Source organism: Mus pahari, chromosome X, assembly GCF_900095145.1.
Source record: "Mus pahari chromosome X, PAHARI_EIJ_v1.1, whole genome shotgun sequence".
NCBI classification, from domain to species: Eukaryota; Metazoa; Chordata; class Mammalia; order Rodentia; family Muridae; genus Mus; species Mus pahari.
In genome coordinates this window covers 61,562,578-61,588,041 of record NC_034613.1, presented here as the reverse complement: position 1 = coordinate 61,588,041, position 25,464 = coordinate 61,562,578, and the positions used below count along the sequence as shown (strand labels likewise).

Here is a 25,464-nt window from a genome sequence, read left to right as displayed (position 1 = left end):
CCTACATACCCAATATGAATATCACGTACACACCCCACACACATAACCTCCACACACATAGCACATACCAAAAGGAAGAAGAAGAGGTGGTGGTGGTGTAGGAGGACGAAGAGGAGGAAGGGGACGAGGAGGAGGAGGAGGAAGAAGAGGAGGAGGAGGAGGAGTAAGAGGAAGAGGACACAACACCTATCCCTAACTGTTCAAAGGGTGTATACAAAATTCAGCCCTTTGATATTCCAACACGGATCAGGGAGGCCCTAGCCTTCCCTGGGGAACTGTTGGCAGTTAATGGTTCTGGGGGAGGTGTGTCACTTTCATCTGTGGTCTACCCATTGGTAAGTTGCCCACTTTCTAATAAAAACCCTCTTAGCAATGCTCATGCAAGTGATACTACTTAAACTTAGTGATTTCAAAAGATATAAAGGTAAGAGGGACGAGCTGGGAAGAGGGGATCAGTAGGAGTGGTAAAGTAGGATGTAGGATGATTGCACACACACGCACACAGTTACTAAAAATGATGCTGTCTTTTTCAAAAATCATTTTCCAAAAATCAGTTTATCTCATATTTCCACATACAAAGTATTTAGAAGGTTTCACACAAAAAATGATTATAGTGGCTGCCTCTGGAAGTGGGTTTGTGTGGGCAGAGTAAGAGGGCATTTAAATTTCTTTATTCCCTTCTGTGTTCTTTGATTTTTTTTTATGACAGTACACTACTTTCATATTAAAATCAACTAATAAAAACAAAAAAGAAAGCTATTCTTAGCATCCAGGCTAGCTTTACCAGTCGCAGAAACTTCTGATTAAGCTTGAACAGTGACTCTGATGCCCCCAAGTACTTTACAAAGAGCCAACTCAAGCCATGCCAAAGCACTCTTTCCAGGGAGCGTGTGAGACCCAGAGCCAATGGCAGTTTTTGCTTCTGAGTAGTGTCTTAAGCCATAAACTATAGTGTCACTGCTGGAAGGAGAAGTCATCCCCCCAGAGACTCAGCACCACATCTACTAGAAGTAGCAGTGCACACCTATAATCCCAGCCCTTCCCTCCCTGTAAAGTCTGGATTCTACGTAAAGGGCAATTAATGTGGAGTCACATTTGTTCATCTTCTATTAGCTCACCCTGTGGCCACTTTGATGTAGGTTTCTTGGAGCAGCAGAATGTTCCTGTGTGGCTGGCACACGATTTCATGTCCTCGTTCCCAACTCTACTTTCCAGCTTTGACCAGGGAGGCCTAGGGTTCAGAGCCTGTTTGCATTGGCTACTTCCACCAATAATCTATTACTTAGAAATCATAAATGCCATGTGACACAATTTAGGGAAACTTTCTGGTGGTTAGGACTAAATGGCCAAGGAGAAGGCATCCATGGTAGGGTTGAGTGGCTTATGTGACAACCCAGAGAGAATGAAGTTGACATGCAATGACATGACTGGGACCCAGACAGACCTAATTATGTAGGGATGTAGGCACTTTGCCTTGACTCCTTGAAGCTCCTGTTGGATATAGCATCTTGAATATGTCAAGATGACCAGAGAAAGCCAGAGAGGAATCACAGTTTCATGAGAGGATTTCCATAAGGAAGGAGTTTGATAAAAGGAAGTCACCTTGGTTGAGATTTACCTGCATGGCAAGGATAGACCTTCTCTTCTAGGAGGCTGCCCTGCCTGGGGGAATAGTGACTACAAGACTGCAATTGAAATTTCAATCTGATCCAAATTTCTGTAACCACAAGACCAGAGACTTCTGATCCCTGCCTGACATGACATTACTGGAGAGACAAGACCACCTTGATGAAGCTGGATCAAGGCAAGTGATTCTCTTGTGCATAGTTGGTTGGTGTTTATTTAATAATTTTTAGGTCAGAAATAATTTTATTTCAGGCTCATACCACTTTGTGATGTAGTGATAATTATTTATATTTTACACAGGGTGCCAAAATTGGCGAACCACTTTATATGCCTTCACTACTCTAAGCCTCCGTATCCTCCTGTGGAGCATATCTCAAAGGGAAGGTATGATCCTTTTCCAGCTGTTCAGGGTGCCCCTGCCCCAATGGCAACAGTTAGTAGGGAGCACAGGAATACATTGCCCAGCAATTCCTGATCTCAACAGCAAAGTTAATCTTTAAGAATGGTGCCAAATGCCTCTACTAGGTGTCCTGAGAAATCCACCCTTGATACTTTGGACTCCTTCTTTCTGCTACCTCCATAAGAAGGCTTTTCCCTTTGGTGAAAATTAAATTATTGGCTGGGGTTGGTGGCTTTTTTCTGTAGTTCTAGCATGTGGGAGTCTGAGGCAAGATTGCTTTGAGTCTGAGACCATTTTGGGGTATATACTGAGTTTGAGGCCACCCAGAGCTACACGCCAAGAGCCTGTCTCAAAAATGAACTCAAGAAGTTTATGTTTAAGCAAAAATGTGTGTAAGATGCCACACATGACAAAAGTCACATGACTGACTTTTTAGTAGGGTATTTCTGGAAAGATCAAGAGGTAACTTATACTTGGAAGCGTCAGTGTAAGTGTTCTGCTTGCAATGGGAGTGAAGGTTTCCCCAGTCACCAACAGGGAATAATCCATGACCAGCTGGCTTTCTTTCAGGGAGCTGTGACCTTAGTTGCCTGTTGCTGTGGCCCTTACTGAGAGTCTAGGCAGACAGATTTGATCCAGAATATATTCCTGTATTTCCTACTAGCTGCTGTCATTGGCGTATGGTCCACAGGAGGATACTGAGGGTTAGAGAAGTGAGGCCATATAGCCACATAGCTTTGAACTGGCTGAGCCGAGATAGCAATCCAAAGCTCCTGGAGCCCTTCAGAAAAGCAATTGTGCTAGATTAAATAACTTGCCGTAAGGACACAATTCAATTTTGTAGCAACCAATGCTGCAAATCAGGCTTCTCTCATAGATTTGGGCAGTAAAGGAGAGTGATGCAGAACTTCAGTTGATCCAGGTGCCTTAACTTTGGATCCGGAGGCATGAATGATGTCAAGAGGTAAAATAAGACTATGACATAATCAAAGCTCACAGTCATTGTTGTCAAGTGTACTTCTAAAAGTTTGATAGTTGACTTGCCAATTTTTGAACTGAATTCTATTCTACTGTATATTGAGAGCTGCCTAAGCAATTGTACCCCTGAATCTACACCAACTTGCTTTTGATACAAGACTATGTTCCATATACCTTCATTACCTATGACTGTTGAGGTGGTGCAGTTTTATTTTTGGCATCTATGTTTATCTTTGGATTGTCATTTTCTTATTTTCTGTTCCCTTTAGGGAATGTTCCTTCTGTTTCTAGATTCTGTCAAATGGTTGAGAGAATTCACTACCCATTTCCCTAGGTGTGAAGATTTTGTTGAGAGAATGAATTAGCTATCCATTCCAAAAGAAAAAGAAAACAGCAGCATATAATAATCTATTGAAAGGAAGTGACTCATGTGATAGTGGGGGCCACTTGAGGAGCACAGCCATAAAGTATAGCAAGCTGACCAAAGATTGGCTGAGGCTGAGTGTGTAGGATCATCTCCCTACTTTAGAGTTAATTCATGATGGACTTGAATCACTACTGCAGAGTATTTCACAGTAGCACCCAGATTAATGCATTATTGTCTAACTAGGGTCTCAACCATTTTGACTCATACTGACCCACCCAGCCCAAAAGTGTAGGTATTTGTCTCTGGCCAACACTTTATTCTCTGAATCTCCAGATACCAACTGCATGTTTTGCAATGAGATCCACTTCTGACACAAAGAAGTGTTTTCATGGGAGAACTTTGTTATTGTGTGGAGGGCCTAGGAAAAGGCCTATGGAGACATACCAGCCTCTTTCCCTTTCTTTTATATTCTAGTGACAAGGTGAATAGTTTTTGTGTTGTCACAAACTCCCATCATGATGGCTACTTCACCACAGGCTCAAGCTAATGGAGCCAAACATTCATGGTCAGAAATCCCTGAAAGTACAATAAAAAGCAAAGCAGTTCCATGACTGTGTGTTTTTGCATGCTCGTGCTTCTGAGCAGTCACTGAAGAAGGCAAGAATCTGATGTAGTTGCCTGCCTAATCTTCTGAGTTCTAAATTAAATATATACTTTAATACTGAGTGAAAGCAAGAGAGTGCATGGTTTGAGGTTTGAGCTGTTAAAGGTTTACTTTCCTTTTGTAATATTAAGGATTGCAAGATAACTCTGCAATGATGGCCTTCATTTCTTTTCTTGTGAACAAAGACAGTCTTTGTATCACCAATGATGTTCAGGTTGGGACACACAAGTGAAGTTTTCAGTAGATGGAGCCAAGAGCAGATCTGCTTGGTACCAAGTGATCCAGGCAGATGCACGTTGAATAAAGGGATTATGGCTTCAAGTCTGAACAGCCTAGGCTGGGTGGCTGCTGTCATTAGGTTAACTAGTGGCAGAGTTAAAGGCAGTACTCTGACCTTAGTTTCCTGACCACCAATGATTCTGACATGGTGGGGACAGCCCCCACTCCTCATCAGGACCCAAGGGCTATGATCTGAGTGTCCCCTGAGTCTTCTTTAACTAATTTTGGCCTAGACTACCAGCAGACTTTTGCCTCCAGGCCTTGCAAGTAGCTACTTACCCACTTCAAGTAATTCTTGCCTGCTGGGATCCTGAACACCATCACCAGAGGGATTCTTCTCCTTTTTGTTCTATTAGGCAAGAGGCATGCAGGTCTTCAGGGCCACAGGGTCACAGGGCTTTGGCTCACAGTGTAGAATAAATGAAAGGATATGTGTTTTTGTAGGTGAAGTACTAATAATATCATCTTGATGATGTGTGGCTGAGTGCAGATGATGCATGGCAGTGTCCCTGTCATCCTCAGTCACAGAAACCATTTGTGTGCCTATGCTGACTAAGTATGCACATAACTGGCCATCTTTAAGTCTGTGGAACTGAGATGAATGGAGGGCCCTTACCAGCCATGTTCTGTGGAACAGCTGGGAAAGGCTCAACATGTTACCACAAGACAAGACTCAGAGCCCAACAGTCACCAGACTCTGCTTGTGGCTAGATCTGGGCACAGGATGGAGATGATGTCACTAGAGCTTCACATTATTTCACTCAATTAAGTTAATTAGTATTCCCAAGGTTCTTTGAAGGGGAGGAGTGCTGTTTATTCACTGTTGGGGTTGCAGCGAGAGGATCACTCACTTAGAAGACATGCAACACTTAGACCTCTGCAGACACATGGGTAAGGTTACTGTGCTAGGGTGCTTAAAATGATGGAGTGGCTTCTCTCTCAGTTCTGAATGTCAGAAGTCTGAAATTGAATGTTGGCAGTGAACCTCTAAGGATGGTCCTTTTTTGTGTCCCCCAGCCTTAGTGGTCCCAGGTGTTCTTCAGCTTGTGACCACATGGTTCCCATCTGTTTTTTTTTTCTCCAAATGGCCATCTTCAGTCATATTCTGTGGCTCTGTTCTCTTCTCTGAGAACACCATTATATTTGAATTCAGGTCCTGTAATCTTAACTTGATTTTATCTACACAGACTATTTACTAAAAAGGTCACCTCACAGGGATGAGGACTTGGGCATGAAACCAAGGTCATGAAATCAAGCTTTACAGTGTCTGACTTTCTTGCCTTGCTGCTCCTTCCTTCATTTGAACAGCCTACAGTGATTTTTGGCACCTGGGGTCTTACTACTGTCATTGGTGGAGGGCCCAACTTTTGCAGTATTCTTAAAAGAGTTACATAGGCCCATTCTGGAAACCCCTTCATTGGTATATGCTGGCTGAAAGCCTTTATTTAGCTCAGCCTGCCAGCTTCCTTTTCAGACATGCTAATCATCACCACAGAAAGTACAAAGTAGTATGTCCAAGTGTCTGAGTCCCATACTTGCTGGAGCCAGAGACCCAGACTAACTAGCTCATAACTAACTAGTCCAGAGCTTGGAGCAGTGCTGAACAAGCACTTGCTCACCCTAGGCCACTGGATTCTCAGGAGAATCCACCCACATTTCTTAGCAGCACCCTCTTGGTGATCTCTATGTAGGTTTTGCACTCATCAGTGACAAACCAGTCCAGGGAATGATCTGAATGGTTCTGGTTCAGGGCTAAAGGTATCTAAGTTTTCTTAAGGTCTTGGACCCAGTGGAAGCTTAGCAGGCGCCCTTGTGGGGCAAGAAGGAGAATTAAGCACTTTCTATTCTGAGCCAACTTGCCTGGCTGCCCTACCCCAGATTGGTGGCCAACTGAACCTGTTAGGACTTGCCTGTCCTTTGACCTCCCTTCTTTTTCAGTTAGCTTCCAAACTGAGTTCTAGCATGTTTTATGCCTCATCAGGTGGCTTGGTATCTTCTCTCTGTGCTTCTCCAAGGTTTCAAGGCTTTAGACTCAAGGCTGCCTGGTCTCACTCACTTGAGTTGTTTCTGTCTCTACCTTTGTAGACTTTTGCTGGATTGGTTTTGCTATGCAAAGATTAGAGGACCAGGACACTTCTGCCCTGCAACCCCACCAGCCAGAGGTGATAAAGGGTCTTAAAATGAAGAGATGATAATCCTGGATTACCTCAGTGGACATAAGGATAATCTTACCTATTTTCATAAGAGTAAGTGAAGAATAAGATAGTATAAACAGAGATGGAAGTAATATGCTTTGAAGACAAGGGGCAACAAGTCAACAAAACAGATGATCACTAGATGCTGAAAACAAAAAGGCAAAATGGCAACTATTATCTGCTCCTACCCCTTCCCCTCTGCCAGTGCGATGTGCCTGTCAATCAAGGAACAGCTCCAGCAGCCTGTCAATCAAGGCTTAGCCAGGGAAGCCTAAGTTTTAAAAGGACACAGTTTACACCCCCCCCATGTTTGACAGCCAAGCAGTCATGCAGTACTTCACAGGGGGGTGGGGGTGGGGGTGGGGGTGGGGGTTGGGAGTGTTTGTCACCAGCGAGACTGGTCCAACCATACGGATCATTGGTGATACAAAGACAATCTTTGTTTACTTGAGAGAACAGCAAATTATTAGCAAAAGGCTGAGTTGGGGCTGCCAACCTGGGGTCAAGGTTCAGCTGTACCCTAACAAGTTGTAAGTACAACAAAGTCTGCTTTTCCTCTCTAAGGCTTCAAGATTCCTTGAACAAAGTAGGGATAATAATAAACCTTGTTGGGAAAATCAGAGGAGAGAGCGCATGGGCATTCTTCTGAGCATTTGGGAATGGATGGACCTGTTGTCTATTACTCCAGCTTAATATTCACACCCTCATTTCCTTGACCACCTCTCCCTAGGTTCCTTTGGCTTTGGTTCAGCTCTTAATTTTCAAGGCCCATCATCCTCTTATGCTCCTATAGCTTCAACTTGCAATAACAAGCCAAGGTGTTGCAGTTCTATCTCTTGTCTTCTAGACTCTTATAACTAGAAACTCTGAGGTTCAGCAAACTTGGCAAGGCTAGAATTTGATGTCTTCCTTGCCACTGCCCAAATCTCCTTCACCAGCACATTGGGGACAACGTTCTATTCAGTATCACTGCTGTACTATTTATTATCTCTATAGAAGTGGAACTGTAGGTGACTTGTCCTTTCATGACTAGCTATTTCACTCAACATAGTGTCCCACAGTTTGTCTGTGTTATGTCTCAATTCTCTCCTTTTTAAAGGCTGCCTATCATTGATTGTAGGGCAACAGTATGTCAGCATACTTGGTTAATTTTTTTAAGGTGTGTATTCTTAGACTTGAAATTCATCTTCATGCTTATGACACAAGTACTGAACTATTACTCTTGTCTACTTAAAAAAATACCAGCAGCCCTGATACATGTGAGCTGATGCTGATTTAAACAATGGAGTTGAATGTCTGTTTTTACTTTTTAGCTAAAATTTTTTCATATATTTTGATCATGTTTTCCCCTCTTCTAACCCTCCCAGATAACTTCCAACCCTGCCTCTCATTGAATATCTTTTATCCTATCAGTCTTAATTGAGCAGCAGTTTATAAATCTTTACTGTGAAAGGGAGACTAAAAATATCTTAGGTTTTCTTGGGCCAGACTCAATTTTACCATTGTAGCAAAAGGTGACTTTATGATATATGTGAATAACTGCAGCTGTGTACCAATAAAATACTATAAAAGCAGGTGTCAAGCAATAATTGAGCCCAGGTTCATAGTTAGTCCATCCTTGACTTTAAGAGGAGGAATACTTGGGCTAACTTTGGCAAAGGAGTCAATGGGAGACATGCTGCCTTCACCTTCTTCCCTCTTTTCTATCTCTGCTCAGGATACACTGAAATTTTTCTCTACAAAAATTCTCAGAACTCAGTTAGCTGATGTGCACCATCTTCCTGGCAAAGGGAAACTTCTATTTTGGTCACAGTCAATAGCTACGCAATGTTGAAGAGAGGAGCATATGCGAATGGGGGATTCTAGTGTCTTTTCCTTTTCACAGTTCCTATTTATGCTTGTGTGTGTGTGTGTGTGTGTGTGTGTGTGTGTGTGTGTGTGTATTTACACACATGTTCAGGTGTACACTCCTGTGAGTGCATGTATGGAGGCCCGAAGAGGACATCAGGCATGTATCTTCCTCAATAGATTTCTACCTTATTCTACTGACACAAGGTCTCTCAGTGAACCTAAAGTTCATTGTTTTTGGCTAGGCTGGCAGCTAGCAAGTTCCAGAAATCTTTCTGTCTCTGTCTTACTCCTAGAGCTAGGATTACAGGCACATACACCCATGCCCAACTTTTTATGAGTGCTGGGGATTTGAACTCGGTTCCTGATGCTTGTACAACAATAATTCTTATTCATTGAGCCATCTCCCCAGGCCCTATTTGTGCTTTTTGAAACCTTCAGGTTACAAACACATCAGATTGAAGCCTGCTATCCTGTAGGCTTAGGAACTCTTAGCTAGATTAGACTGGCTGATTATGAACGTGCAAGGTGGTACTTATTGGCCAAAACAATTAGTCCCCATTCTGATTCTGAAAAGGATCTTTGGGGCTCCCTCAGGTGGCTAATGTGGGAATTGTTGGCTCTTGGCATACTTAGTGCGTACCTTCCCTGAAATAGGTAAGGAATAGAAAGTCCTTGGCCTCTAAGGAGCAAGGAAGTCAGTCTATAAGCAAGAGTGGGCAGTTGGGCCAATGGTTAATATATGATTGAGGATATAATTAGATGGACATGTAAAAAGTGAGGGGGGCTATAAGGAAGAAATTATGCTGGAGATAGACTTTGAAAGAGAATCAGGTGCTGCCTCCCCCATAGTGAGCTGGAGGTTGGGTATACGATGCTGCTGCCTAGGAAGTGGGTAGAGGATGGCATAAGTTGCACTCTTGGGGATAAAAGAGTAGAGTTGTGCCAAGATCATATGCCCCAGTACAGAGGAATGTCAGGGCCAGGAAGCTGGAGTGGGTGGATTGGGGAGCAGGGCGGGGGGGGGGTAGCATTTGAAATGTAAATGAAGAAAATATCTAAAAAAAAAAAAAGAGTAAAGTTGGGAGGGAGAGGGTGTGAAAGGAGGACCAGTATGTGCTGCTTCACAGCATACCTGGAACCTTTGAAGGGCAAGAGGCCATTTCTGTCCTTTGCATGGCTTTCATTTTGAAGTCATGGACTCCACAGTGGAAGAGCTAGCTTAGAGATGACTATTGCCCGTTTGCTTATCTCTTTTGGATCTCCCTCCAAAGCAGGTTTCCCTACATCTGCTGAGCCTCAAATTCTCTAGCTTGCAATTTTTTTATTATGTCACAGTCTTGTCTGACACGTTGGTGAAAGGCTAACTTATGATACTCAGAGGTGGCAGACTCCACACATGTATGCTGGCACTGTGGCTCCTCTCTATCCCGGCCTGGCTGGCAATTCCCTTTTGTGCTTCCTTCTTGTACTGGCTGGTTTTGTGTGTCAACTTGACACAAACTGGAGTTATCACAGAGAAAGAAGCTTCAGTTGGGGAAATGCCCCCATGAGATCCAGCTGTGGGGCATTTTCTCAATTAGTGATCAAGGGGGAGAGGCCCCTTGTGGGTGGGACCATCTCTGGGCTGGTAGTCTTAGATTCTATAAGAGAGCAGGCTGAGCAAGCCAGGGGAAGCAAGCCACTAAAGAACATCCCTCCATGGCTTCAGCATCAGCTCCTGCTTTCTGACCTGCTCGAGTTCCAGTCTTGTACCCTTTAGTGATGAACAGCAGTATGGAAATGTAAGCCAAATAAATCCTTTCCTCCTCAACTTGCTTCTTGGCCATGATGTTTGTGCAGGAATAGAAACCCTGACTAACACACTGCTATTCCCCTAGGACACCAAGTCAGGCAAGAAGATCACCTGTGCTTAATGGATAGCTACTCTGTGCTGGCAGGACACTGGCTGCCTCTATCCCTGAAAGAACTTCTGGTCTGGTAGAAGTAGGAGAAAGCAAAGGCAGGGAACACATGAAATGAGGTGAAGGCCAAGAGCCACAGACTGAGGAGCCAGAGAGGATCTGGAAAGGAAAGGAATGGCCACAAAAATGCACTGTCAGCAAGCAGGACAACCTGAGCAAGTATATGGATGACAGAGTCAAAAGTGATGTACAGTTTTGCTGGAATACAGTACATGTTAGCCTAGTGGTAGAAGTGGAAAGGTAGGCTGGGAGAACACAGATCTGCTAAAGCATTGTGAGTAGTGAGGTAGAATCTAGAACTGTTTTAGGTCTGACATCCCCAGGACTAGAAGAGGGACAGATCAGCTTGCTATCACAGCATACCTGACTCGGGTGAGCGAGGAAGAACTAGGTCAGCAGCCATAGAGATGGGAAAAGGGACTGAAATGGGATATTACCTCATTAGACATACAGAAAGTTAGCTGCCTTCCTCTGGCTCTAATTCTCTAGAGAGAAAGTACTGCATGGCAGATGCAGGGGCCAAGCTCCATGTTCTAGGCAGCTACTGTAGATCATCAGTCATCAGAAATTCAACAGGTTGGGTAACCCCTAGGACTTGGGCCTGTGATGACAGCAAGTTGTGTCTTGTAGTGGCTGAGGTGAGAGGCTACTTCAGTGGTTGGAACTATTTGCAGGACTTGCAGACACAGTGCCAGGTCTATCCTCAGTCACAGTTAAGCATGTTTGGGGTATGCCCAAGTCTGAAATTTCCTGGTGCTTGCATTTCCTCCAAAAGGGCATAGTGGGTGAGTGGGCCTGAGTTAGGAATGCTGGGAAAGAGTGAGCAGCTAAGAATGTAGGGTCTGTCTCTAATTAACTCACATCTTTTAGGTCTGAGGGGACATTGCTTCCACACCTAGTTCCTGTACCGGATTCATTCACAGGACCATCTCCTTCCCATGGTATTCTGTACTTTTCCCTTTTTCATAACTTATTTGTATTTTATGTACATTGGTATTTTTGCCTGCAAGTATGTTTATGTGAGGGTGTCAGATCTCTTGGAACAGGAGTTACAGACAGTTATGATTACCATGTGGGTGCTGGGAACTGAACCTGGGGCCTCTGGAAGAACAGCCAATTCTCTTGACTGTTGAATTATCTCTCCAGCTCCTACCTTTCCCTTAAAAATGATTTATTTTTACTTTTATGAGTGTTTATATATGTGCATCACATGCACGCTTGGTACCCATGGAAGCCAAAATGGGCACTGGACCCCCAGGAACTAGAGTTACAGATAGCTCTGAGCCATCTTATGGGTATGAAAAGCTGAACTGGGTTCTATGTAAGAGCAACAAGTGCTCTGAGCCATTTTTTTTAGCTTCAATTTTTCCATTTTGGAATTTTGAACAGTTTTCTGTTATATATTAGGTGTGCAACCCTGCAACAATATCCATGCTGGACAGGCAGGATCTATGTTGTATTCATTGCAGAAGCTCAGAACAGCACCTGGTGAAAATGTATGGACTACACAAGTAAACAAAAGCCATAGTTTGAGCCTTGGATTATTTCCTTCAGGCCTAAATGTTGAAGGTTTGGGCTCTATCCCTTGGAAGTGGTAAATCCTTTAACAGGTGTGGCCAAGTGGGAGGAAGTTAGTTTTTTGAGGTTATACCCTTGAATGGGATAGGGCATCATAGTCCCAACAGAGCCAGTCAACTGTAGTTACGTTCTTTAAAGAACAATTTCTTTTTCTGAAGTTGTTTATGTCAGGTATTTTGTTATGGTGACTGAAGGCTTACAAAGGAGAAGGAAGAACGCATTGGGACAACTGAATTTGACAAGGGTCATTTTTGGTCCAAGTGCTGTTAACATTTTTTTTTTTTTGCTTTTTTTTTCATCTATTTTTTTTTGTTATTTTCTTTATTTACATTTCAAATGCTATCCCAAAAGTTTCCTATACCCCTCCCCCACCTCTGCTCCCCTGCCCACCCACTCCCACTTTTTGGCCCTGGTGTTCCCCTGTGCTGGGTCATATAAAGTTTGCAAGACCAAGGGGCCTCTCTTCCCAGTGATGGCCGATTAGGCCATCTTCTGCTACATATGCAGCTAGAGACATAAACTCAGGGGGTACTGGTTAGTTCATATTGTTGTTCCACCTACAGGGATGCAGCCCCCTTCAGTTCCTTGGGTACTTTCTCTAGCTCCTCCATTGGGGACCCTGTGTTCCATCCCAATAGCTGGCTGTGAGCATCCACTTCTGTGTTTGCCAGGCACTGGAATTGCTGTTAACATTTTTGAGGGAGTTTTAAACAGTGTTTGTTAGCTAGGCCTATTGCCTTCTCATCCAGAACTTCTGAGCAACTCTCAAGCTTTGTTCCCAACTGAGGTGTATCTTCTGTTTCTGTGTACTTCTAGTAAGTACTCATTCCTAACTCATTGTTATGCTATTACTCTCTAGTCTCCTATGTAGAGTACTCAAGAAGATTTCCTTGATCTTTTCTCTCCATTGAGAAAATCTTTAATTGTATGAACCACCATAGGTTGTTTATACCTACAGGCTAAAGGTCATTCTCTGCCTCCCTCTTTAGCCCGAGCAATGCCCTACTGCTTCCCAAGCTGGCTTTCCTACTTGTGTCCTGTACTGAATTGAAGTTATATATGGTCAAGAAGCACATGCAGCTGACTATGAGACTGATGTCTTTGTTTGTTTGTTTCTTTTTTTTTTTTTTTTTTGGAAGGGTTTCTCTGTGTAGCCCTGGCTGTCCTGGAACTCACTCTGTAGACCAGGCTGGCCTCGAACTCAGAAATCCACCTGCCTCTGCCTGGCTTAGACTTTAGTCAGAAATGCACTCAGTGACCATCTCTTCATCCTTCAAAGTCGAACCTTGCTGCATCACCTGTTCTGAAGAAACTATGTCATTTCACTTTGTCTTACATAACTGCATAAACAATCACTGTTTTTTTAAAATCATACTTCAGGGGTTTCTGATTACATTTATATCCTAATGCCTTGGCAGCTTAGCATGGCCTCTCCCAGGCAGAGCTAATAAGCCAGCAACACAAAGTGTATGGCTTTTATTTCTTTATTGTTATTTTCCTCCAATCATCTTACTGTTGAACAGTGATGAAGAAGAACTTAGAATTTTTCAAGAATACATTTCAATGAGTCCAGAGAACAGAAATGGCTGGATTGTTAGTGGCCTGTACTCTTTGGAAAGTGGCCTGATAATGTTCTGAGAAGTGAGCTGCAAAGATGTCTGTAGCCCATACTCAAACATCATGTTGGTGAAGGAGGCCACTCTTTTTGGCTATTGCCAAGCAGCCCACTATCTCCTGTTTATTAGGAGCTGACCAGCTAACACAGCACACACTGTACTATTGCATTACATCACCACTGAGCAATAAAGACCACACCAGATTTTGCGGATAAATTGAAATGCTTTATGGAAAACAATGGAGGCAGACATTGTAACCATCTTTGAAAGAGACCTACACAGTATATGAGGGAGCAAGGAACCAGCAGTAGATTTATCCTTAAGGATTGGGGATTGGGGATTACATTCATCAATACTTCGAGCTATTGTACTGTGATCATATAAAATGTATGTCTGAAGTCTTACTGTGTTTAAAATTTCTGGTTTTGCTTCAATTTTTAAGACCCTGAACAAAGCCTTCACTTTAGTGTTGTCTTTTTGATAATGAACTCAGGAGACAGGTAGGTTGGTGGGGGAGAGAAAAAGACCAAGCAGTAGATTATGAGTCTGCCTGAGAAGTTCAATGCTATCCTGGGAGAAATGTCTCCTGCTGTCACCTCCAAAGTCATGGAGGGTGTCAGGTATGCTACCATCTAACCAGTAAGGGACACACAGGTCAAAAGAAACTCACTTAAGGATATTTGTTCTTTAGAACAGAGAGGAGAAAGTTACTGGTGGGGCACTGGGGAGTTTCACTTGTTCTTCCGCAGGTTGTGGAAACTCTGCACAGTCCTTTCCACAGCGTCATCCATGGTGACCAGTGGCCGGTACCCAAAGAGCTTTTTGGCTTTTTCACAACTGTAATAGTGGAATGTTCCAGCTAATGCCACTCGAATTGGTGTAAAAGTTGGCTGGATTTGGATGAGAGGGCTGACCACCATCACCAGTAGAGATAGCAGGAAAGCAAGGTAATAGGCTATCCAGTAGGGGATGTGGTACTTAGGGGACTCGTAATTGAGGCCTGTCAGAATTCGGGACAGGAACGTCCAGAAAGGGATTGGTTCATCATTGGTGATGTGAAATGCCTGGTAAAAGAACATGAAGTTAGAGTCCTGCACAGCTGCTAGAGTGAACTGGCCACACATGGGTTCCTAAGCTCAACTTGCTGGCTCCATTTCCACCTTCTGTGGAAAGCAAAGGCACACTGTCCAGCCTGCCCCATCTCTTTTGCAGGGGCACTAAATGATGAGGTTGTGTTATCAGGTGTCACATGCCTAGCTGCAGCAATGTGCCTGTCTTAGACTCTCAGAATGGGCAGTGTTTAAGGGCAAAGAGGGGAGGTGATACAAATTCTACAAAAGGCCAGGACTTTAAGTGATGTTTAGCTTGCACTTAGTAGGTTACATTTTGTTCTAATCTTTGCATGTAAGATCTATATTAGATCTTTTAAACCAAAAGCTATAACCACCCCTTTTCCAACCACCCCCAAAGTGGGAAAATGGAAAATGTTCAAGGGGAGAAAAGAGCACTGAGTACTCAGGAGGGATTATAGAGCTAGCATTGAGATGTAGGAGGCAATATGAAGAAACAGAGTAGATTCTCTCAACTCTGCTGATTTCTGGATACCAAATGTCAGGGACTTCATAGCATCACTTGCTAGAGGAATATCAGGCCTGAGCAATATGAGCCATGTGTGGGTCTGGAGGGAGGATGAAGATCTGAACTATAAGAAGGAGAAAAATGAGGAGCAGGCATTTGCCCAATGTACATGTGTCCAGGCCTGGAGTGAAAATGGGAGCTCTAGAGAAAAAAGCCTTGAGGCTTGGGTCTGTCCTGGCTGTCAGCTCCAAAGTAATGTTATGTTGCTATGGTATAGAACTTCCCAGTGGATCCTAAAGTGCTGAGAGAAGCAAGTATCTTACCTTTCCACCTAAAGCTGAATCTTGGGAGAGGTGCTCGGCGGCTAAGATGTGTCCATGAACCACATTTTCCACGAAGGTGAAGTCCACCAGGTTTTTCCCATCTCTATGGGTACACAGGAAGTATTTAAGTTGTGCTGAGTATCTGAATGCTGGTCCCACAAAGTTCCAGCACTGAGACATTCAATAAACTAACCCACTTCTACCTCAACAGTGCCTGCTTCTGGTACAGTTAAGTGATTGTAGCAGGTAAGGAAATGTGACCATGGAGAACTACTGGGGCTCTTGGGAGCAGTGAAATATTGAATACAAGAGCATGGTGTCCTGCATATCTTGCAGGACGAGCACCAGCGTGTCTTCTAGGCTCACTTGCCTAGGATACACCCCACCAATGGACTTCCAGTTTTCTGGCACTGCAGCAGGTAAGAGGACTAGATAGCTCTTAGCAGACACTGCTAAGTTCTCTTAGCAGATACCAATTTTGCTGACAGCTGATCTTGCACTTCTCAGTCTCCAGAACTGTGAGCTGAGAGTTACTCTTGTTTGTGATGTTACCCAGACTATACTATTTTGTTGAAAAAGCCTAAATAGACTCAGACAGTTATACAATACTTCTTGGCACTCTCAAATTATTTTCTACATGTGTGATCACAGTCAGAAGGGGACAGAGAGCAATGGGAGCTGCCTTACCCAATCATGAACTTCATTTTGCCCTTTCTAGCTGCATCAATTAGGATTGGGACCAACTGGGGGTCCCTTGGGCCGAAAATGCCATGAGGACGAATGGCTGCAGTTAAAAAATTCTTCTTAGGGTCGTTGGCATCCAGTACTGCCTGAAAGAGAGCAGGAGAGAAAGGAGCCACTATAAGACTTTTCCTGAGCTAAGATGTGTGGAATACTATGTGTGTTACTATGTGTGGAATACTTCCCATTAGGAGGCAGACCAATGACATATTTGGTGTGTGTGCAGGCCACTAGACAGTTGTCTGCCTTGGGACAGCACACTATAACTATATCCCACCTGTCCCTGAAAAACCAACAAGGCTGGAGAAAACTGGCTAACACCTGCTAGGATTGAAATTAGAAAGTTCAGGTTGGCTGTAATGGCTGTTTACACATGCAGCCAAAAGGTGTATCCTGGCTTCTTCAATTGCTGGAAAGGGTCTGAGAGTTCTAGTTAGTAGTCTTGAGCCTCTAGCAAGGCTGCTAACACCAAAAGAGCTCCTGAATTCAGTGGAATGTGCGATGCCTCAAGCATACTCATGTACCAGGTAACAAAGAGTTCAGTCAAAAATAGACACATAGAGTTGGGGAGCTGGCTCAGTCAGCAAAACTTTTACTTTGTAAGCACAAGGATATGAGTTTGATCCCCTACAACCCATGTCAAAATGTGTGGAGGTGCATGCTTATAATCCCATGGCCATGGAGACAGACACATGAAGATACCTGAGGCTTACTAAACAACCACTTTAGTCTAACTGGTGAGTTCAGGTCAATGAATGACCTTGTCTCAAAGGAGGTGGACAATATTCCATAAGATGATACCTACCTCAATACCTCCATTATCATGTAGACATACACATATACACACAAAGACACATATTGGTGGTTTCATATGCTAGAGGTACCATAGCTGTCTGAGTTTTTCAGGTATACTCTATGTTCCCAATGATAAGTCACCCAATGATGCATTTCTCTGAACATGTCTTCATCCTTATGATACATGACTATACAAAGAAACAGGTTTTGCCTCATAAGTAATTTCCCAAATGATTTGTTATTATTGTTAGTAAAAACAAGGTGGCAAAGTATGTATGGAGGGCTGAAGGGAATGAGCAAGCCTTCAAATGGCCTTTGTCATGGCTATCTCTAGTGCTAAAGAGAATGGAATTTGAAGAATTTCTGGACTAATTCCAAAAATGACCTATTATTATTATTAAGAGGGTTTAAAGTGTTGATCTGGAAATCAAGATTAAGTTACTGTTGGAGTCACCTCCCATTTTTCTGACTTCCAGCTGAATACCCAAAAGTCCATGCCAGTGACACATTCATGACTTGAGGCCAGGCTTCCATCTGGAGGTCATGAGCTTCCTCAGCTGCACAGGGCCTCTGAGGTAACTATCAGGAGGCTTTGGTCTTCCTTAAGCCTAGTTCCACGGAGCAGGAGAACACAGCATGGACATAGGACTTTAGCATGTCAAAGGCCACATCTGGTTTAGGAAGTTGCTCTTAATTAGCTGAGAACAGGCTCTGCCGTGATTTCTATGTGACTGTGTCCAGTTCTGAGCTGAATGTGAGGGCAGGCAGAACAGTAAGACCAATGCCAGTTCAGTGTAGTGCTTCAGTTTATGAGTACCAGCTTGGAGAGTGATCCACAGTGTGTGGTGTGCTGCAAAGGCCTAAGAGATGGAAGCCCACAGTTGCCCAGTCTACAGTCCAGGATCCCCAGTGTCCTCAACCCAATCACATGGAAATCATGAGATCCCTGATGAAGACTCTGGATCCCTCTGCAAATCAGGATATTTTCCTGTAATTTGGAGATGATAAGAAAGAGTATCTACTGTATGAGATCATTTTGGAGTGTAAAAGTAGTAGTTCCCAGAAAATACTGAGAATATTAAGGTATTCTGTCCTCTTGAAATTTAATTTCACACATGAATTTACATCTCATGTTGGGTACTTGAGCCTCAAAATAATAACATTCCCATGTTCATAGATAATTTTTCTTATGAATGGAGACATTTGAGGTATCTGCTCATTTAACTAGCTTTAAAGAACATACTCTCTCCTGCAAGATCTTGGTCTCTGTGTAGTAGTCGATGGGCTTCATGGCGTAAGGGAGGTCTTCAGTTCCATTTTTTATGTCAACACCCTCAAAGACAACACTGGCACTGCTGGTTAAAATGAGTTTCTGGAAGAAAAAAGTTCAAAGGAAAATATAAGTCAGGGATTATTGATATTCAAAGTGCATGAGCAAGTCTTATCTAAGGCATTTCCAAGTCACTTGCTGGAGTATCTTTTATTTTTATGTCTTCTAAGATAACCTTTGTAGCCATAGGAATTCTGGACACATTATGGTATTCCAATCTAAAAGAGTAGATCTTATTTTTTTTTCCATCCTATCACATCTGAGGGAGGCATCAAATCTAACACTATTCGTGGTAGATCACTATAGGAGAGTGTCTCCATGGAGGGAAGGATGGACCACCAACCTATAGGGAAATTTCTGCTTGCAAAATTCTACTGGATGCTCTGATACCAATCTTGGCATGTGAACACATACCTATGCATGTGAACACATACCTATGCGTGTGAACACATACCTATGTGTGTGACCACATACCTATGCGTGTGAACACATACCTATGCGTACACACATAACTTTACTCATGCTTTCCATGCTTTGCTAATAGAGCCAAACATCTAGCAAGTGTAAGGCCCTAGGTACAGTCTACAGCAGCACTATGAAAAAAAAAAGACAGAAGATGAAAGGAAAGCAGCTAGCTATATATATTCTTTTCTTTTATTATACATCATTCTACAAGTCCTAGCCATAGTGGAAGAAGACAAATCTAATTTATAATGTTTAAAAAACAAGAAACCAAATTAATCTCATCAGTGCATTGGTTCTCAACCTTCCTAATGTTGTAACACTTTAATACAGTTCCTCATGTTGTAGTGACCCCACCCATAAAGTTATTTCATTGCTACTTCATAACTGCAATTTTGCTACTGTTATAAATTGTAATATAAGTATCTGATGTGTAGGATATCTGATACGTGACCTTAAAGGGGTCATGACCCAGAGGTTGAGAATGGCTGCATTAGTAGATGATAGAAATGAAAAAATAAAATGTTTATACAGAAAACATGGGAAAGCCTATAGAAAATATTAATACTTCAGCAAACTAGCTAAATTCACAATAACCATAGAAAAATTAGGGGCTAGAGAGATGGCTCTCTAGTGGGTAAGAGTGCTTAATGCTCTTGAAGAGAAACTGAGTTGGCTTCCCTATACCCATATTGTATGGCTCACAACTTCTTGTAACTCCAGTTCTAATGGGATTTGAGCCTTTGGCCTCTGAAAGCTCCTGCATATTAGTGTGCACTTACACACACACACACAGACACACACACACACACACACACCAAAAACAACCCCAAAACTAAAACTATAGTATGTATGTATAAGTGTATTATGAAAATTAGCCATATTCCTAAATATCAGCAGAAATTGAAATGTAGTATAAGTTGGTAACTAACACATGATGGGGTACACATGAATAAATTCAACAAAAGATGTATAAAACATTTGTGAAGTACAATACAATATCACTGAGTGGCATTACCAACTGGGAGATATTTATAGAAAGGAAGACTTGCTAGGTGGTGGTGGCTCAGGCCTTTAATCCCAGCACTTGGGAGGCAGAGACAAGCATATCTCTGAATTTGAGGCCATCTTGGTCTATATAGTGAATTCCTGGACAGACAGGACTACACAGAGAAACCCTGTTCCAAAAAAACCAAAAAGGAAAAAGAGAAGAAAAAAAGAAAGAAAGTAAGACTAAATGATAGAAAGAAATCAGCTTGTGATGGTTTGTATATTCTTGGACCAGGGAGTGGCACCATTTTGGAGTTGTGGCCTTGGTGGAATAGGTGTGACCTGGTTGGAGTAGGTGTGTCACTGTGGGTGTGGGCTTAATACTCTGACCCTAGGTCAGTCTTCCACTAGTAGCCTTTGGATGAAGACATAGAACTCTCAGCATTGCCTGTGCCATGCCTGCCTGGATACTGCCATGCTCCTGCCTTGATGATAATGGACTGAACCTCTGAACCTGTAAGGCAGCCCCAATTAAATGTTTTTTATATATATATATATATATAAGACTTGCCTTGGTCATGGTGTCTGTTCACAGCAGTAAAACCCTAAGTAAGACACAGCTCTTATAAAAAATTTTCCAGAACATAAATGCAATTGCAGTAACAATCTCAGCAGCTTCATCAAGGAACTTGACAAGCTGATTATATAGCAGATGGGGAAATTTGAACAAAAGTCTCAGAGCAGCTAAGGGATTTTTGAAGAACTTGCTCAAGGAGTGTGCCCTATCAAATACTGATATGTATGTACAGCCATGAGAAGAGAGGTCAGTACAATAAACAGAAAACCTAGAAACAGACTCTGGCAGGACAGGATGCCCAAAGTATGCTGCAGGAGGCATATGTTTGCACAAATGTTGGATTAAGCCATCAACATGCTTAACTGGTTACCTGTTTGGCAAGAAAAAAAACCAATCTTGCATATAATCATAGATTCCTGGTTAATTAGCCTTAAGTATGGGAAGTGACATGTTAAAACTCTGAGATAAAATGCATTAAAGACTTTGTTTTGGGTGTTAGAGAAAAAATGTTACTTATATCAATTTCTTTGCTCCTATACATCAAGATGTCTACCCCCTCAGAGGATGAACAAGAGCTAAAATATATCAAGACATATAAAGCTCAAAAGTTTAGTATTGGTGGAAAAAAGTAACAGAAAGACATGTTCAGTGTGACACCATTGTTATAAAGTTCTCCGACATGCATGCCAATACCTTATACCAGAGGTGCATGGAATGAATAGCTCCTGGCTACTTAAGAAGAGAAAAAGTAGGTGACAACTACAGCAAGGTGAAGCAAGCACAGTTGAGTATGACAGTTGGTTTGAAACCACCTAGGAGATACATCTCTGGGTGTGTCTGTGTGGCACTTCTACAGAGGTTTCAATTATGGAGGAAAAGCCACCATGCAGGGGATCATAGGCTGTGGGGTCCTGAATAGGAAGAAAGGAGGAAGCTAACTGAATACTGGCATCCATCTCTCTCTACTTCCTGCTTATACGTTAGTATAATTGGCAGATGGGAATTTTTACCAAAGGGAATCCAGAAGAGCTCTCCTCTCATCTATTCCTGCTGGGCCAGTTGGTTACTGGGAACTGGCCAAAAGTAACCAGGAAAATTATTAGGAGAAGTACTCTTTTTCTCAGTTCAGATCTGGCACGTAGCAATCACTGTAAGCAAGTGAGATGCTGGACCTAGAGGCTGAGGTTTCATTAGGGTCATTCTAGGAAGCAGATTTCTAACAGTATTATAAGCTGATACAAGGCTAAAATCTGTATGTCCTTTGGCCAAAGTCATGATAATCAGATATAAACAACAGTGCTGTCTTTTTTTCCTTTTAAAATATAAGCAAGGTTGTTAAACAATGTGATAATTCTTTTAAAAAAGTTCCGTACAAAATTATCTTATGGTTCAGGAATCCCACCTCTGTGTACTGAACCAAAAGAGTCAAAAGCAAGGACTGAGGCATTTGTAGCCCCCATTCATAGCAGATCAAAGGTCTACTGATGGATGAATGAATAAATTGTGGTCCAAGGCTAAGGGGAGTATTAGCCTTGACAAATGAAAAATGAAAAGGAAATTCTGACATGCTCCATTGTGGACGGACCTTACAGACACTGTATGTGACAAGTAAAAAGATAAAAACATGGTTTGAATGATTCATATGAGCTCCCTAAAGTAATCAGAGAGATGGACAGAATATGGTGGTTGCCTTGGGCTAGGGATGGAGCCCTGCTGCTTACTGCATGACTAGGGATGGGCAGTGGTAATGGTTGGACAACGAAGTGAATGCATATCTGAAAGGGTTACAGGGTAAAACATTGAAAACATTAAGTACATGCTGTTTCAACAGAGGAAATAAGCAATATTCAAATTTCATAGTTTGTTAAGCAAAGACAAATAGGTCTCAGTCTATCTGAGCATTCTGATGATGGCCTATCTGTATTGGAAGAGTATAACCTCAAGTGGTACTATGTGATATCAACTGGTCCCCAGGGCTTAATTTTTAGTATCTTCTCAACATGTAAAAGGCAACCTTGGATAGGCCCAGGAAGACAGTAACAAGAACTACTCCCTCTTCCTTCCCTCTGAAAAAGCAAGCACTCTCCTGATACTCCTCACCACAGCATTCCCCTTACCTGAACTCCAGCTTCTTTGCAGGTTTCAATGACAGTCTTGGTGCCAATGAAATTCACTCTATAAAAGAGCTCCTTGTTGTTACTGTATGGAGGGGGTGAAGCACAGTGGAAAACTGTGCTTACACCTTTGAGAGCTGGGTACAGGTCCTGGAAAAGCACACAAAGACAAAAGAATCACTCTGGTTTAGGGCAGGTCAACAGCCTTCTCACATTCTGTCATCCGTGGCTGTAAGTCTTTTGGCTTTTTATAATTATATAAGCAACACAAAAACCTTACTTTTTGTAAAAGACTCAAACTACACAAAAGCATGTGGGATAAAAACAAGTTTTCTTTTAATTGTCCCCTTCTTATTACCTTGCCCTGAATAAAATGGGAGTACTAGAAGCCAGACAATACAGTGACAGGAAGGAGATTTATAAAGCGAGCAGGTTTCACTTACTTCTAGAAGGAACCTCCTAAGACAAACAGGTGGCTACAGATCTGGGGCAGTAAGCATACTAAATGGACCGGGAATCAGTACACTCTCTAGGCCTACAAGATACTAAAAACACTCAAGAACCAACACACAGGGACTGGCCGAAGAAGAGGCAGTTTGGTCATCAGTAAGAATAAGAGTTATTACTGAAAGGAGAAAATAGAGAGGAATAAACTGATTTACTCTTTGGAAAAATAATTAAATTTCTTTCTTTTCTTTTCTTTTTTNTTTNTTTTTTTTTTTTTTTTTTTGAGACATGGTCTCGCTATGTGTACTCAGATGGTCTGGAACTTGTTATGTAGTACACTATGCCCTCAAACTCACAGAGCATCACCTTTCTCTACTACCTATATTTTAAAAGACAACTTGTTGTTTGAGGTATGTTAGCTTGTCAATAAGCTCCTGAAAGTCACCCATCTCTACCTCCCTAATGCTTGGTTTGCAGGCATGCATGACTATATATAGCTTTTTATTATTTGTGGGTTCTGGGGATTTGAACTCACTGAGCTATTTCCTCAGCCCCTTGGAACTCTTAAGTAACAGTTACTCCATATTTAAACTTCCCTAGTCATTCTGACAATACTTATTTTGGGGTTTAGGATCCAAACATGGACCATGCATATGTGATCCTTCTGTTCTCTCCATTACTTTAATCTGGAGCAGTTCCCTGAGTTTTGCCTTCTGCCTTCTGCAACACTAATATTTCACAGGATCAGAGAGGTTATTTTATGGACTTCTCAATTTGCACTTGTCTGTTCATTCATGATTGTATGCAGGCTTAATGGTTTTGGCAAACATTCCTCATCAGTGCTAGTGTATCCTTATCAGGGCACTGCTGGTAATGCCAAGTTGGATCATTCAATGAAGGTGATAGCTGCCTGCCAGATTCTTACCAAATCTGTGGGGTGATACTAACAACATCCACTGATGTTTCTGTCCTGGAACATTTCTCAGCAAATGCTGACATTCTCATTTGTCTGTTCCCTAAACATTTACTGAAATGACATTCCTCTGTCAAGTAGACCTCTGTCCACCTGAATTTTCTTTTTAGGAACTATGGATGTGTAGATTCCTTTAGTAATATGTTAGATAAAAAAGAATCTATACACCCATAGTTACTATACTCCCAGATTACCTTTATGGCTTTGTTTAACTTGTGCAAGAGGCTAACAGAATTCAGGTAAACACATTTACTGACTCCCTCTAAAGGAATTACAAAGGGTACAGGTGAAGAGATGCACAGGGTAAGGTATTGAGGAAATAGTGGGGAGCTCCCATGCCCATCCTGGGTGCACAAGCTTCCAGTCTCATGACACAAGCACGGCCGAAGCATAGATATAAGCACAGTTAATAAGAAAACCCAGCAAGGCCTGCCTGGCCAGATTCTTTTTGGCTGCTCTGTGTAGCATTCCTTCCTTCTGGGTATGGTGATGGATTCCTCTGACACTGGGTGGGGAAAAGCACATATGACTGACTCATCTTTTGAAAGATGATGATTAGTAGTTTCTTTAATCTGCTCCCAAGAAGCAGCAGTGAACTAGGAAATGTGGATGAGGACAAATATTCTCCTCTCTAATGTATTTAATATCTCTAAAATTAATCTCTCTCTCGTGTGTGCATGCACGTGCACATTCATGTTCACACACATATACACATATAGGTGTTTGTAGTCACAATGCATCAGGATTGGGGGGGGGGGACCAGAACCACATCAAGTCTTTGCTTCATACTTATTTGGGAGTTGGAAGCAAAAGGATTACTGTGAGTTTGGGGATAGTATCCTTGACATAATGAATTCCAAGCTAGCCTACACTAAAAAGCAAAACCCTGTCTCAAAAAAAATGTGTGTGTCTGTGTCTGTGTGTAAACCTATCAAAGTCTAGATTTTGTAGTACCTGAACATAATCAATATAAAATTATTGAGCTACTTAATGATTTTGTACTCAGTTTCTGAATTTCAATATGTATTTTAAAGTGCCACTCACTGTTGACTTGTCTTAATTGAAGTACTTGGTAGCTATAGGTGACCCTTGGGTGCCTTACTGGACAATGGACCTATTATTTTACAGGAAATAGTAGATGGCACAGGGACATATGCTGATTACCTGGAGCCCCAGGATATGCTACCTGATAATGAACAAGCTAAACACCACTAAGTTAACACACATACTAAGACATCTTGGGAACTAAGAGACTGACATATGTATCAAATACACAGTCAAATCTTTATTTGTGTTTAACTCTTTATTTGGGGGAAACAATTATACACTAAGGAACTATTTATGGTGCATCTGAGAGAATATTGTGTAATATTTTTATTAAAAATAATTTTTATGTTTTAGAGACAAATCCTGAAATGTTTATAGATAGACTGATATGTTGAAGAGTGTCTTGAAAATAATTCGGGGGGGGGGAGGGCAGGAGACAGACATGCTGAGAAGGTGGCAGTTGAAAATCTCCAGGACTTATGTTAAAAACAAAACCAAAAAACAAACAAAAATCAAGCTTTGTGCTGGGCAGTGGTGGCGCACGCCTTTAATCCCAGCACTCAGGAGGCAGA

The 25,464-nt window shown here is 42.2% G+C and overlaps 1 protein-coding gene across 1 annotated transcript in view; it reads right to left on the bottom strand.

The window, feature by feature from the left end:
• Positions 1–13,718: 13,718 nt before the first annotated feature.
• Nsdhl (NAD(P) dependent steroid dehydrogenase-like) overlaps positions 13,719–25,464 on the bottom strand; it is a 24,334-nt gene continuing 12,588 nt past the window's right edge. The window contains exons 4-8 of the mRNA XM_021188250.2: positions 22,429–22,575; positions 18,196–18,324; positions 16,104–16,246; positions 15,417–15,519; positions 13,719–14,579 (exon numbers count right to left, since the gene is read on the bottom strand). Coding sequence (XP_021043909.1) covers positions 14,247–14,579; positions 15,417–15,519; positions 16,104–16,246; positions 18,196–18,324; positions 22,429–22,575 — 855 coding nt within the window. The 3' untranslated portion in view covers positions 13,719–14,246. The remainder of the gene's footprint in view (positions 14,580–15,416; positions 15,520–16,103; positions 16,247–18,195; positions 18,325–22,428; positions 22,576–25,464) is intronic.